Source organism: Carassius auratus, chromosome 23 (assembly GCF_003368295.1).
Source record: "Carassius auratus strain Wakin chromosome 23, ASM336829v1, whole genome shotgun sequence".
Classification (NCBI taxonomy): domain Eukaryota; kingdom Metazoa; phylum Chordata; class Actinopteri; order Cypriniformes; family Cyprinidae; genus Carassius; species Carassius auratus.
The window spans coordinates 13,770,367-13,782,775 of NC_039265.1; the positions used below are offsets into that span (position 1 = coordinate 13,770,367).

The following is a 12,409-nucleotide window of genomic DNA, read 5'->3' on the forward strand; positions in this document are numbered from 1 at the left end:
CTGTCGTCCAGACTTTTATTTTACACGAAACAGCATTAAACATTTAATTTGTCTTTCAGCGGATTCCATTGACACCAAAATGAAAATATTTACAAGAAATCAGAAAGAAAGATGATACAACAGACAAATTTTGGATACTGAGAGGGAGGAAAGACATATAACATATATACATTTACAACATGAACTCAACATCTATCCATATATCAATACAGAGTTGTGACGTGATGGAGATCTCACACATTTGCTCAATTGAACAGCTTGATAAAGCACATTTGTCAGTTCCTGACCTTCAATTTGTGCTTTATACTCCAGCAGTGGTGCAACTTGTTCTTCTAAGCTGAACGGTCTTAAAAATGTTGAGCTCCAAACTCAGCCAGGAAAAGTCTGTGAAACTTAAGACTTTACCAATAGAAGGTTTTAGTGAGGAAACTGGCTGCTGTGTTCAGCCAGCTGCCACTGGTGTCTTGTTTAGCACCAGTACGTGACACTGCACGGTCTAGCTCTTTCTCCGGACTCTCTTCCTCTGGCAGATAATCAGGCAGGTGGCAATTCTCTTCTACCTTTGAGCCAGAGGTGCTGATTGGAATGAGAACCTGGAACGATAACACAGCCATGTAAATAAATAACAGCAAGTGTATGGGTCATCAACCTATTTAAACAGCATATCACTCTCCCTATAAAACACATTTAAATACATATTTAAAAAGCAACAGAAACACCCACCTCTTCTCCATTTTCATTTTTCAAGACTTGCTTAGCTGAAAGCACTTTTGTGGCAGCAATAGCAGTGGCCAGACTCTAAACAAAAGATATTTGCGTTTCTTGAAAACAAATCTGCTTTTATTAGTTGCCTCTCCCCTTACAGAAAGAGGAATATTGTGTACCTCAGTGGGCAGGTCGGCCCGGATGCGTACAGTGCATCTCTTTAGAGCCATCTGGAAGGTGAAGCTGATTACTCCTTTGACTCTCAAAAGGGCGTCCTCACACACACCTCTCTGATCCTGTTAACACAAGGCAACATCTGATTTTACTCTGTAATCTGCAGAAATATGAGAAAACCCCAGTTCAGATCAAAGTGCATGTGTGAAAGCTTTGTTATGGTACATACTGCCCCATCCAAGCCTTTTATATGGAGGGTAACTGATTTTGCTTTCTTGTTGGAGCTGTTGATGAAGAACTGGGGTTTGTTTCTCCTCTTCTGTTGCTCTGGACTCTGAGAAGCCGGTCTCTGTGCTTGAGAACTCAACACACCATACACCTCTTTTGCAAGGTCTGTAATATCAATCGTCACACCAGTCCTTCAAAACAGTAGAAAGGGGACATAAATAATGAAAACATAAAAAAAAGATTTAAAATGAAAACTGAAAATAAAAGAAAAAAAAATGGAAAATATTAATATCTTTAGTTTCAAAGTAATGCAAAGTAAGTAAAAATTAAGTCACCTCTCTATCAGTGTCTCCAGGCTCACCATCATGCCAAGCTCGTTTTTCATGGTGTTGATGTTGCGGGGAGATTCAGCCAGGTACCGCAAAGTCTGAGGAGACACAAGCCTTAAGAGCTCAGTACAAGAAATATACAAAACATTACACAATTTATCATCACAACCTTCTCTTTTTTCAGTTGAACAAGAATTTTTGCACTGACAAATCAGGTATGGGTGTACCTGGAGGGTGGCAAAGAGCACTTTCGGGTCTTTGTGGTCTAGGAACAGCACTAGCCCTGGAAGGCAACCTTGGTCCTGAACAATCACCTCCCGATTCTGTGGTTCAGATGCCAGGTCCCGCAGCTGTGTGACTACTGATAATGCATCCATCATTTCTGTGGATATCTGAAACAAAATAGGATATGAAAACGAATTAGTTGAATCATATGTGATAGCACAGATTCACTTTTAAAAATAAACATGATCAAATACTTAAATTTATTCAAAACTAGATCTCTTGGTTTTCCCACTGGACACTATTATATGTATATGGGACGAATTTTTAATAGTATATTAATAATAGGTCCTTTAAATAGTATATGTTCTAAATAAACTTTTCGAATGTAATATTACCGAGTGAAACTAAATTAGTTAACAGAAAAACAATTAATTACAGCACAAAAGCTGAAGACACCAACAACTATCTGTCTGTTAGCATGAAAGCTAAGTTACATCGCTGGAACTCAGATTTGAGTTTAATGTAAATGTACATTCCTGTAATTGAGCGAATCCATTTTTCTTCATTTTCACCTTCTTATACATCATTCCTAAAAACCTACTTCGTGTAATATGTTTATTAAATGCTAAAATTACAATGTACTACTCACCACCGCCGTTTACTGTAGTCAAATACAAAACTTCCCACTCCTTCTGTTTAAACAAAATGATTGGTTGAAGGCCCCTGATGACGTTCAAAAATCCTTCAGGTCGATTGGCTACATGCGCCAGCCCTTCTCTTGGGACCAATCACAAACACTCTCAGGCGACGAGCTTTATTTGAGTTTATCTGCAAGGGAAGCGTGATACGAGGAAGAGGTAAAGTGACAAATACGCATGAAATAAATCGACATTGTTTGTAGAAGCTCAATTTTGTAATAATACAATGCATATGTGTTTAAATTAAGAGCAGATTAGCGCATGGATTTGAAATACCTGCGTGTTCTTATGAACCAGGCGATGTATTAACGTTAGTGGCTGATGCCTTTGATGCTAATAGTTAATTACAACTGTGTTTAATTACGCCTCTCTCGTTGATGATGGTAGTTTGTCCTCCGTGTTTAAAATTTAACTTTGCACATTTAAACGGCGATTTTGTTACAGAATTGAATGAATGCAGCTGATTTGATCCCTCAGGTCACGTGGAGGAGTTTGCTGCAGTGTGTTGTAGGCTCATCTGTCAGCAGAAATCCAGCTGAAGCACTCAGGAATACTGCCAATGTCTTTGCTGGAGGACATCGTTGACCTGCTGAGATGTGTCCTGGAATACTTTGGAGTGCCGCCCGACATGGTAAACGGAAAATTAATTTAGTATGCATATATATTTGCATGTAACATTAAAAGAAAAAAACATAATTTTACAAGCTGGTTTGTAGAGTAAGTGCAACTTTTTAACTGTACATCTTTGTGAACTGCATTGTTGCAGTTGGTTCCAGTCTGGGACAGTGCATACTGTGGACAATACCGAAGCATAGTCCGTATGATTGGGACAAATCTTCCCCTCTCTCCTCAGCCACGGCTGCGGTTTCAGGTAAACATGTATTCTGTTTTTAGTTTTATGTATATTCTCTCTATTTATTCATATTTTATTTTCATTTTCATCTTAATATAGATTGTAGTAATTTTGTTATTTTTCTTCATTTTTTTTGTTTAGTAATTAAAAAAAAACTGAAGCATATTTATTTAGAATTTCAGTTACTTTAAAACAATCACAACCATGAATGTAAACAATAACAGTGAGATAAACCAGTTTTATTTTACGTGCATGGACATGTTGACATAAAAAAGTCCATATTAGCAAGTACACTTTTAACTTAACCTTTAACAAGTAGTTTCCTATTTTTCTTAAATTTCAAAGCTGCTGTTATTCACATCAAAAAAAAATTTTTGCACCTCAGAGAAAAATATTTAAGATTGAAGAATATTTATTTTATGGTTGGTTCATTAGTAACACAAGCATAATGGATGCTTTTATACAGGACATGCATGTCTTCACTTGATATGAATTGTTAATAAGAGTTTTAGAAAGCACTTTAAAGTCTCTTCACATGTAAAAGGCTTTGAAGGTCTTAAGAGCATTATTACTAATGAGCTCTTACTCTTCGTTTCAAGATTCCTCTGCAGACATTTAAGAGACACGGCCATATTGATGTGACGGTGGACACCCCAGCCATTCCTACGTTAGCAGATGTGCTTTGGCTGGTGGAGGAGGAAGGGGACAGCCACACTAAAATAAGGTTATCACACATTAGAAGCCATATAAACACAACTACACAACTGTCTGGTGCTTATTAATAGCTCACTGACAGCATATGTATGAGATTGCTTTATTGAATATATATTTACAGAAGTTACACCTGTAATGATTTCTGTGTGAGGTATTTTCATAAAAGTTTTGGTTTATGGAGAAAGTTCAGTGTCATCACATCTTACCATGATTGTAACAGGAATGTCGTCCCGTTGGGGGAAGCTTTTGAGATTCCCTCATTGGGGTCTGAACGTCCATTGTCCGTGTCTGTCCCGGCTCAGAGGGGAGGCAGGGTGCTGGGACAGGGCACCCAGCCAGAGGCCCTGCAGAAGATCTCCGCTCTGGAAGAGGAACTACAGAGACTGCGAGCACAGATTGCTATGATAGTCACAGCTCCAGCAGGTAACATACACTATGAATTTCGATTTTGTAAGTTTGCTCACTTCCAACGAAATGAAGGGTCTGTCATTTGTATGGTAGGTTTAATTATTTTAACCGATAGAGACAGAATATCAACCAGGAAAAAAAACACATTATGTAAGGGTTAAGAAATTGATTTGGATTTGATTGAGTGAAATAATTATTTGATCCCCAAGCAAAACATGAGTTAGTACTTGGTGCAGAAACCCTTGTTGGCAAGCACAGAGATCAGGCGTTTTTGTTATTGGTCACCAGGTTTTCACCTTTCATTTTTCCAGCTGTTTCTGGCACTCCATGCTCCACTCCTCTTCCAGTTCCTGTCCTCACCTCCACTCCTGTCTGTCCACCGCTGCCTCCTCCACCTCCACCACCACTTCCTCCTCCAGCTACGGACAGCTGCGTGGAAGTGTCCGTGTCAGATGTGATTCGTCAAAGACAGGCAGCAAAAAGAGAAAAGCTTGCACCGTATGATTCCCCTGCGTCTACAGCACCTGATGCCCTGCCCTCTATGTTAGAGGTGCTGAAAGACCTGAAACAAGTCAAACTGCGCTTTGTGGAGAGGTATGGATTAACCTGCTCAAAGTTTAAGCACAGCTGTGTTTTAAGTTCAGTACTGAGTATGCATTTGTATTTGTAGATCTCCAGGTGGAACTCCAGTAAGGAGACGGAGAAGTAAAGGTTTGGCATGTTCATCTGATCCGGCAGCTCTTATTGCCGAAGCACTGAAAAGAAAGTTTGCACACAGAAGGAGAGACGATTCGTTTGGCAAAGAGAACTGCTCAGCTGAACCCTCACCTTTCAGCAGTCCAGACACTCCAAGGGTTGGTTAAATCTTTTCTTTTTTTCCTGTATAAATAATAATAATAAAAATAAATCCAATCAGACTGCATTGTATCCAATGCTTAATAATAAATAAAAAAACAATTGCCACAGCAAACGTTTTGCCCATTAGAAGGGGTACACGATGAATAGAAACAAAACCAAATTCCTGGTATGACTTTAGTTGTCAACAAAGGAGAAGCTTTAAAGGCTCCCTGCATTTTTTCACTTTCACCAAAAGCTTGATTGTTTAACTTTAAAAATAAAGAATTTAAGATAACCGTTAATATTAGTATTACAATTTTACAGTTAACCATACAATTATTGTATTGTTTTTTAAATATATATATATAATTTTTTTTTTTTTTTTATAGTTAAATAATATAAAAAATATCTGAATTTGTTATATATTTTATATGAATAATAATTACATAAACTATAGAAAATCTGATCAAAACAGTCTTTTTTTTTTTCTTTTAATCAGATGTTTGATCTTTATCTTTGTGTTGTTGTGCATGTACACACACATTTTACTGTTGCTTCCGAGTAGTAACTTCCTTAGATTATAGATAAGTCAATTAATTGCAGATTTTAAAGGTGGAATTTGAGTGCCATTTAAAAAAAAAAAACATGATAACTCAACCTGGGAAATAGATGTTAAACTAGCTGGGAGCAGGATTCGGGTTGGATTTTCAACCCTTCCTTCAGAATGCAATAATAGCAGAGATTATCTCATTTGAACCACTAGGGGAATATGTCTGTATAAAAACTTCTGTTAAATTTTGACCAGCAGAGGGCGACTTTTCTTTACTGTGTCCATGAGGGCAACAGTCACGTTAAAGCTGTGCAAGATAGCCACCTCAGCATTGGCCGAACACATTTCCTAGCACTATCTAAACAGTTTATGAATATTAAATCAGATAAAACAAAATCCTATTAAAAGTATTTATGGCCATTAATGATTTGGTATGCTTATTTGAAATACTTGTGGTCTTCATCTTCTAATGAGATTTTCCTCGCCACTTTCCAAATCTTTGCCACACAAGTGTTTGTTTTCTAGAACTATTACACCATACTTGGACAGAACCTTTGACGTTTTGCTAATAAATCAAGTTTAGCTGCAAATGCAGTTTAATGAGAATGCATTGTGTGCTCTTGCATTGAATGCATTGTGACTTTAGTGTTGTATTGGTTTACAGATTCTCCCTCACACCAGACGCAGCCAGGGACGTATTCACCTTTGACCCTCAACCCTAAAGTCTTTCAGGAACAAAGATGTGTCGGTGTCATGGACTGACGTAACGCATCTTTTTAATGATGGTTGCACAGTCTCTTTCTTTTCCCCTTTTCTCTCTGTATTTATCACATGGGCCTCCATCTGAGTACACTGTGCATGTTTTTTAAGATTTTTGTGCAGATATAATTTTTCTTGTATGTGCAGATTTTTATTTGTAAATTATGTACAATGTTCTTTTTCATTGTGAATGACTAATTACGAGCATTGATACAGGATGGCATTGATTATCTCATTGGATGCTACAAGTTAATTTCTTTCAGCTTCCAATGTAGTTTATAAATAAGGTCTTCTCTGCTCTATGCAATGCTTCTTTTTTTGTAAAGATTTTTTTGGGACTGGCTTAAAATTCTGTGAACAAAATATCATTCATGCTACTTGGTTTGCTAATAATGTGTTCATCCATGTTTCTCATGTGTTATCATCCTCTTCTACAAAGTGCTAATGCAGTATCACTTTCAAAAGCAATAAACAAGTTATATGCCTTTCAAATGTGTTCAAAATTATATTAAGATCTGACCCTCTAAAACTAATATTATCTGACCTGTTTTTCCATTTTTTTTTAAGTATAAAACTTGATCCTCTAACACTTGCCCTCTTAATGAATTATCTAAAAATAAATCCTGGGGGAAATTTTGATATTTTTAATGATATTTTTAACCTTTAATTAAGCTGTAAACAATTTTTTTTAATTCAGTAAACAAAAATGTTAAATTCTGTAGTAAAAATATTATTGATTACTGATTCTTTCTGAGGCATACTTGCCATATAAATATATTAGCAGCAGTAACGCAGACAAAAAGGGCTTGAAATGCTTCAAAACTACTGATGGTTGCATGCATTTGCAAACTTTTTGTGAAACTGGATGTGCATTGCGTGCACCTTTGACCCTGACCTAACAACCTCCACACACCAGCGTGTGTTTACACTGTTGTTTTCAGGCCCAGTGTACGTATGTGTGGGTGGATGCTTGTTGGATGGAATAATTGCAACTTGTTGTGTCTGTAAACCACATCCTTCCAATCACTAAAGGTTATCATGGAGAGGATATGCTGGTCTACCGAGACAGGAAATGGTTACACGCTGAAAATCTGATTGATCCTTTGCTTCCGTCAGACGTGTGATGTTGGCCTGACAGGAGGGTGTTCAGAGTGGAATATTGTAGTGTAAAGTCTCTCCCCCACTGCTATATCTGGCACATGCTTTCTATTTTTGTTTATCTTCAAAAATGCACCTGCTCTAATGAGAAACTTGTGGACTAAATTTATTACCCCCCGTGTTTCCGTAACACATGTTTGTTTGTTCTTAAAGCTGACAGAATTTAGCAGGAGGGTAATAGTGATTATGTTTTTTCTCTTTTCTTTTCTTAGTACCGCAAATAAATTGTCTCTGGTACCAGGCAGGAAATAAATTTTCCTAAGCCCTGTGTTTTTTGACCATAGACTGCATCTGTTGGCTGATCATTTTGTTGATCGCTATTTGCTTTCCTGCTAAGGTTTTGAACAATTGTAAGGTTTGAGCATTTGAAAAAAAAATCTGGTTTTTTTGTTTCAAAAGTTGGCACACAACTTGAATTGTTGGCTTTTTTTAATTGTATTTTTAGGCCATAAATTTGCAACCATACTACTTAAACTTGCCAAAAGAACGATAAACAAATTTTTACACCTTTGAAAATGTACATTTCTCTTCTGAACACTAATGGGCATTTTTGTTTATCAATACTTGCTTCTGAGTAGCAATAGCATAACTGACATGGCTTTGACGTATACTGAAGTCTATTTTTTTATTATTCACTATCAAGAGTTTAGATATTGAGTGTTTAAGGGGACATGCATATCTTTATATACATTTGTAAAAAAAAAAAAAGAAAAAAAACATTTTTTTAAAGTTTCCAGTTTTTATTCAATTAAATATTCACTTATAAAAATTAATATATTGAGTGTTTAAGGGGACATGCATATTTTTTTATTTATTTTTGTAAAAAAAAGAAAAAAAAACATTTTTCGATGTTTCCAGTTTTTGTTCAATTAAATATTCACTTAAATTGCTTCAGTAATGAACCAGTAAGTGCATATTCCTTATTAATAGAAGCTCTTAACTGCACGTATCATAATAAAAAGGGTAAAGAGTAAATACAGACTCTGTTACATGAAGATTTCTGTTTGAAGACGAACTTTATAAACAAATGCGAGTCAATAACCACTTGAGGGCGCTTAAGGATTGCCGTCATAATGCAATCAGAACCAACGCTGCAGAAACTGATATGTAACTCATAAACAGGACGACTTTAAAGAGAAAGAGAAAAAACTAGAGCTTAGAGATGTGATGAGTGGGGAAAAAAAGAGGCCCGGGAGAAGCCGCGAAAGTTCATGGGTCGGTGTCATTTTGAATTTGCATACTTGTATGAACTTATTTGCAATGCAAAGTCAAGCCAGAGAGTTAAAGGAACACTGCGATGTGATTGGCTGCTCGTTTGGTCACCTGACGCACTCTTTGTTCACTATTTTGAACATTTACCTATTTACCTTGGAGAAGAATTCCGTGTGGAGGGTTTCCACGCATCAGTTTGCAGATTTTGTTGTTGTTGTGTTTGTGTGTGTTCCAGAGGCGCTTTCCGTGTTTGAAAAACACGTGCAGGCCTTGCTATTGACAAGAAACTTAACAACCGAAGTGCAGGGGTCAAATTAAAGTATTTACAACACTACAAAGCAATTGTACAAGATGAAAACGTAGATACATTCACAATATTAGTGGACCAATAGTAATTTTTAATGTTTTGAGGTCACAAAAGGTCATGTGACTTTTGACTTGCATCGTTAAGGGGCTCAGACTACATTCACGTTTTAGCAGGAAGTGCAAATTACATGTTTAAAGTCATTGAACATAATCTGTTTTTATGTGTGCATGTTACACAAGCACTATTTACACTCAACACAAAACCCCATGAGGCCCATTGTGACTGGTTTGACCCTGTTTGCACTCAGGACTGCACTTGACTAATTCAGTTTCTCTAGAATTAAATTCATTTTATTGTTAACAACACAAAAAATTACTATATAAGCGTCATGTGTGCGTGTATAACCTCCTTTCTGGCCTAGGCTCGGTACTTTCCCAGTGAGAGTCACTGAGTTGTTAAATGAGTAAGCTGATGATTCTGGGAAGGAAAGGGTTAATTTTTCACTGCCCCATCTCTTTTTCTCTCCTTTTCTCTTCCCTCTTTCTTTCTTCCTGTCACTCTCTTCCTGCTCTCCTTTTCTTTCTGTTTCGTTTGGCAGCTCTCTGTACTTCATTTAGACTTTTAGATTGACTCTACGCACATCTTGCCCTCTGACACACATATGCATGTTTTATTTGTGGATAGTGGTTATGCGTGCGTTTAAATACTACTTTGTGCTTTTCACAGTCTCATGTATTTTTTATTAGCCCCCATAAACAGAGGGAAACACACCTGTCTCTATCACCTGCTCTTATTGCAATCATAAACATTACAAATAGGCGTGTGTAAAAAAGAGAGAGCGGCTTTTTGTGTGTTAGCAGGCCGCTAAGTGTCATGGGTCAGCTGCTCTGTGTGTGTGATTTCCACACAAGCAGAGAGATGATAAATAGGAAAAAAGGTGTTTCAATAAGTTCAACCTGTAGGATGAGTTGAGCTAGTTTGTCTGCTTTTCAGATGCCTGCTTTAATTATTGTATTTTTGGGTTTAATTAAAGGCAAATATTAGGCCACAAACAATACAGTCTCCTGTCAGTACACACTGACTCACTGTGACTTAATGACATGACTAAAATGTTACCGTGATTATGAAAACATTTGATGTTTCAGTACATTTGTTTCTCAGAGGTTCATGATACATTATAGCTCATTACGCTGAGCTGTAATGTTCAGATATCAGCTTAAAAGTGAGGTATAATTTTATTGAGGTATTAAAACAAGGGCTGGTTTAATAAGCTTGATAAATCTAGTTAAATTAGTTTAATAGTAAGAAATATATCTTTCAGTGGTTCCATTGAACATTGTTTGAGAATTTTGACTAGCAATGGTCAATAGAGTGCAGCTGGGTTTTGGAAGTAAAAATCACATAAAATTTCTCCATAGGAGAATACATCTTTAATGATAACTTATAAACCTTTAAATATAGGCCCCTTTATGATCTGTGAGGTTGTTAATCGATGGTCAATGCTTTTGTTGAAGCTATCAGCCCACATTATTTCAAATTACATTTTACATGTTCAACAGCAAAATTCCTACAGAGAGAAACTACATTACCCCTGATTCTGCAAAGAAATCCACTAATCAGAAAATCAAATGTTCCTGTGAAACACTTGAAGTTATGTAATGGATTTCAAACTACTGTGTGTGTGCTTATACGTACACATACACACACACACACATACACACAAACAAACATAGCTTTTTTTTGTTTGTAATGTTGTGATTCACATCGTTGCTGATTTCTGGTTGATTAGGTTCATTAAACTCTTTAATAAAGGCTTAAAATCCCTGTGGGAACCTGTTTGAAAACAATCATTTTTACAATTAAAGGGATAGTTCACCCAAAATGAGAATTCTGTCATTCCTCACCCTCATGTTGTTCCAAACCTGTAAGATCTTTGTTTATCTTGGGAACACAAATTAAGATATTAATTATAATTCCGAGAGCTCTATGACACTTCCATAGACTTCAAAGATCCTTACAGGATCAAGGTACAGAGTCGTAAGGACATCGTTAAACCAATCCATGTGACATCAGTGGTTCAACCGTAATGTTTTGAAGCTACAAGAATAATATTTCTGTGCTGAGTAAATGCAAATAATGACTTTATTCAATAATTTGTCTCCTCAGCATCACCCTGGCGCCTTTTTGGAGAGTATCACAGACGTAAACAACGTATGCTGTTCTGTGTCAGCAGCACTGTACGGGGATATGCTGTTTACGTTGTTTATGCTTTGATCTGAATGTAAACAGTGTATCCATGCACGTTTCTGGACCTTGATCGTGTAAGGATTCTTGCTGTCTATGGGAGGGTCAGAGAGCTTTCAGAATTCATCACAAATATCTTAATTTGTGTTCCGAAGATGAGTGAAGGTCTTACAGGTTTGGAATAATATGAAGGTGAGTAATAAATGACAGAATTAAAATTTTTGTGTGAACTATTCCTTTAAATTTGGTGATGCCTGTGTCTCAGAAATGTATCTGTGTTACAGTTTATTTGTCTGGAACTATGAGCACCAGGAACAGTTTGCATGTGTATCAGGAATTTGTGTGAGATTGAAGTGTTTGGACTGGAAAGTGTGTGTTTGTGTGTGTAAACTTGGAGATGTCTACCCCATGGACTGACACAGGGAATATACAATCTCATTTGACTTGCAAATCTCTATGCAAATGAGGGCCCTGAGTAAAGGTGTGTCAAGAAGGTGGTCATGTGTCTGCCAGTTGTGTATGTGGGGGTCACACAGAGAGAGGCGGGTGAGTATGCATGTGTCGTGAAGGCTGTGACAGGGACACATGTGTAGAATTACTGTGACGCTGTCTGCCCACACTATGAGTGCAGTGTTCCACAGCGTTCTTGCGACATTGTTCTAGTTTCTTCCCAAGAACTCTCATTGAGAGATTGCTTGGAAGAACATTTCTACCTACTTATGCTATCTTTTTTCTTTCTAACTTTTCTGCTTTCTTTTTGCAAATGTGAAAATTAAACACACAGAGTGGTGTCACTTATTCATGAATTGCCTATAGTTAATATTTATATTTTGTTTCATTTAACTTATTACAATATTTAATTTCTTTCTATTTTCTAAATTTCAAATAATTAGAACTTACTTTCAGAAAATTTCTAAGCTTTAGAACTTTGACTAACTTTGTTTTAAACGTTCAGATTTAGTTTTCATCTCTTTTTTAACTTATTTATTTATCTTTCAGTTATTTGTA

The 12,409-nt window shown here is 36.6% G+C and overlaps 2 protein-coding genes across 4 annotated transcripts; one reads left to right on the forward strand and one right to left on the reverse strand.

Annotated features, from left to right (window-relative positions):
* Nucleotide 1: 1 nt before the first annotated feature.
* On the reverse strand, nt 2–2,430 carry LOC113041432 (armadillo repeat-containing protein 1-like). Of its 2 annotated transcripts, none has more exons than XM_026199946.1 (7): nt 2,311–2,430; nt 1,664–1,828; nt 1,443–1,534; nt 1,109–1,298; nt 885–1,001; nt 724–798; nt 2–593 (listed from the first exon to the last, which is right to left on the reverse strand). In XM_026199946.1, the coding sequence occupies exons 2-7, from the start codon at nt 1,814–1,816 to the stop codon at nt 402–404; spliced, it is 819 nt and encodes a 272-aa protein (XP_026055731.1). In that variant the 5' UTR covers nt 1,817–1,828; nt 2,311–2,430; the 3' UTR covers nt 2–401. The 2 variants fall into 2 exon arrangements, with proteins under 2 accessions (XP_026055731.1, XP_026055730.1); XM_026199945.1 differs by lacking the exon at nt 2,311–2,430 and adding an exon at nt 2,198–2,260.
* A 1-nt stretch (nt 2,431) lies between these two features.
* mtfr2 (mitochondrial fission regulator 2) lies at nt 2,432–6,972 on the forward strand. Of its 2 annotated transcripts, none has more exons than XM_026199940.1 (8): nt 2,432–2,518; nt 2,837–2,990; nt 3,126–3,230; nt 3,812–3,936; nt 4,147–4,349; nt 4,646–4,928; nt 5,005–5,188; nt 6,386–6,972. In XM_026199940.1, exons 2-8 carry the CDS (start codon nt 2,919–2,921, stop codon nt 6,428–6,430), a joined length of 1,017 nt encoding a protein of 338 aa, XP_026055725.1. In that variant the 5' UTR covers nt 2,432–2,518; nt 2,837–2,918; the 3' UTR covers nt 6,431–6,972. The 2 variants fall into 2 exon arrangements, with proteins under 2 accessions (XP_026055725.1, XP_026055726.1); XM_026199941.1 differs by lacking the exon at nt 2,432–2,518 and adding an exon at nt 2,559–2,742.
* The last annotated feature ends 5,437 nt before the right edge of the window (nt 6,973–12,409 follow it).

What these genes read in the sequence shown, in the direction of transcription:
- mtfr2 (XM_026199940.1), top strand. Translation starts at nt 2,919, where the DNA reads ATGTCTTTGCTGGAGGACATCGTTGACCTGCTGAGATGTGTCCTGGAA. An exon ending in GACAGCCACACTAAAATAAG is followed by an intron (nt 3,937 to 4,146) that starts GTTATCACACAT and finishes TGATTGTAACAG; the next exon opens with GAATGTCGTCCCGTTGGGGG. An exon ending in GATAGTCACAGCTCCAGCAG is followed by an intron (nt 4,350 to 4,645) that starts GTAACATACACT and finishes TCATTTTTCCAG; the next exon opens with CTGTTTCTGGCACTCCATGC.
- LOC113041432 (XM_026199945.1), bottom strand. Translation starts at nt 2,248, where the DNA reads ATGATGTATAAGAAGGTGAAAATGAAGAAAAATGGATTCGCTCAATTA. An exon ending in TGCTCTTTGCCACCCTCCAG is followed by an intron (nt 1,535 to 1,663) that starts GTACACCCATAC and finishes GTGTCTCCTCAG; the next exon opens with ACTTTGCGGTACCTGGCTGA. An exon ending in GGGCCGACCTGCCCACTGAG is followed by an intron (nt 799 to 884) that starts GTACACAATATT and finishes TCTTTTGTTTAG; the next exon opens with AGTCTGGCCACTGCTATTGC.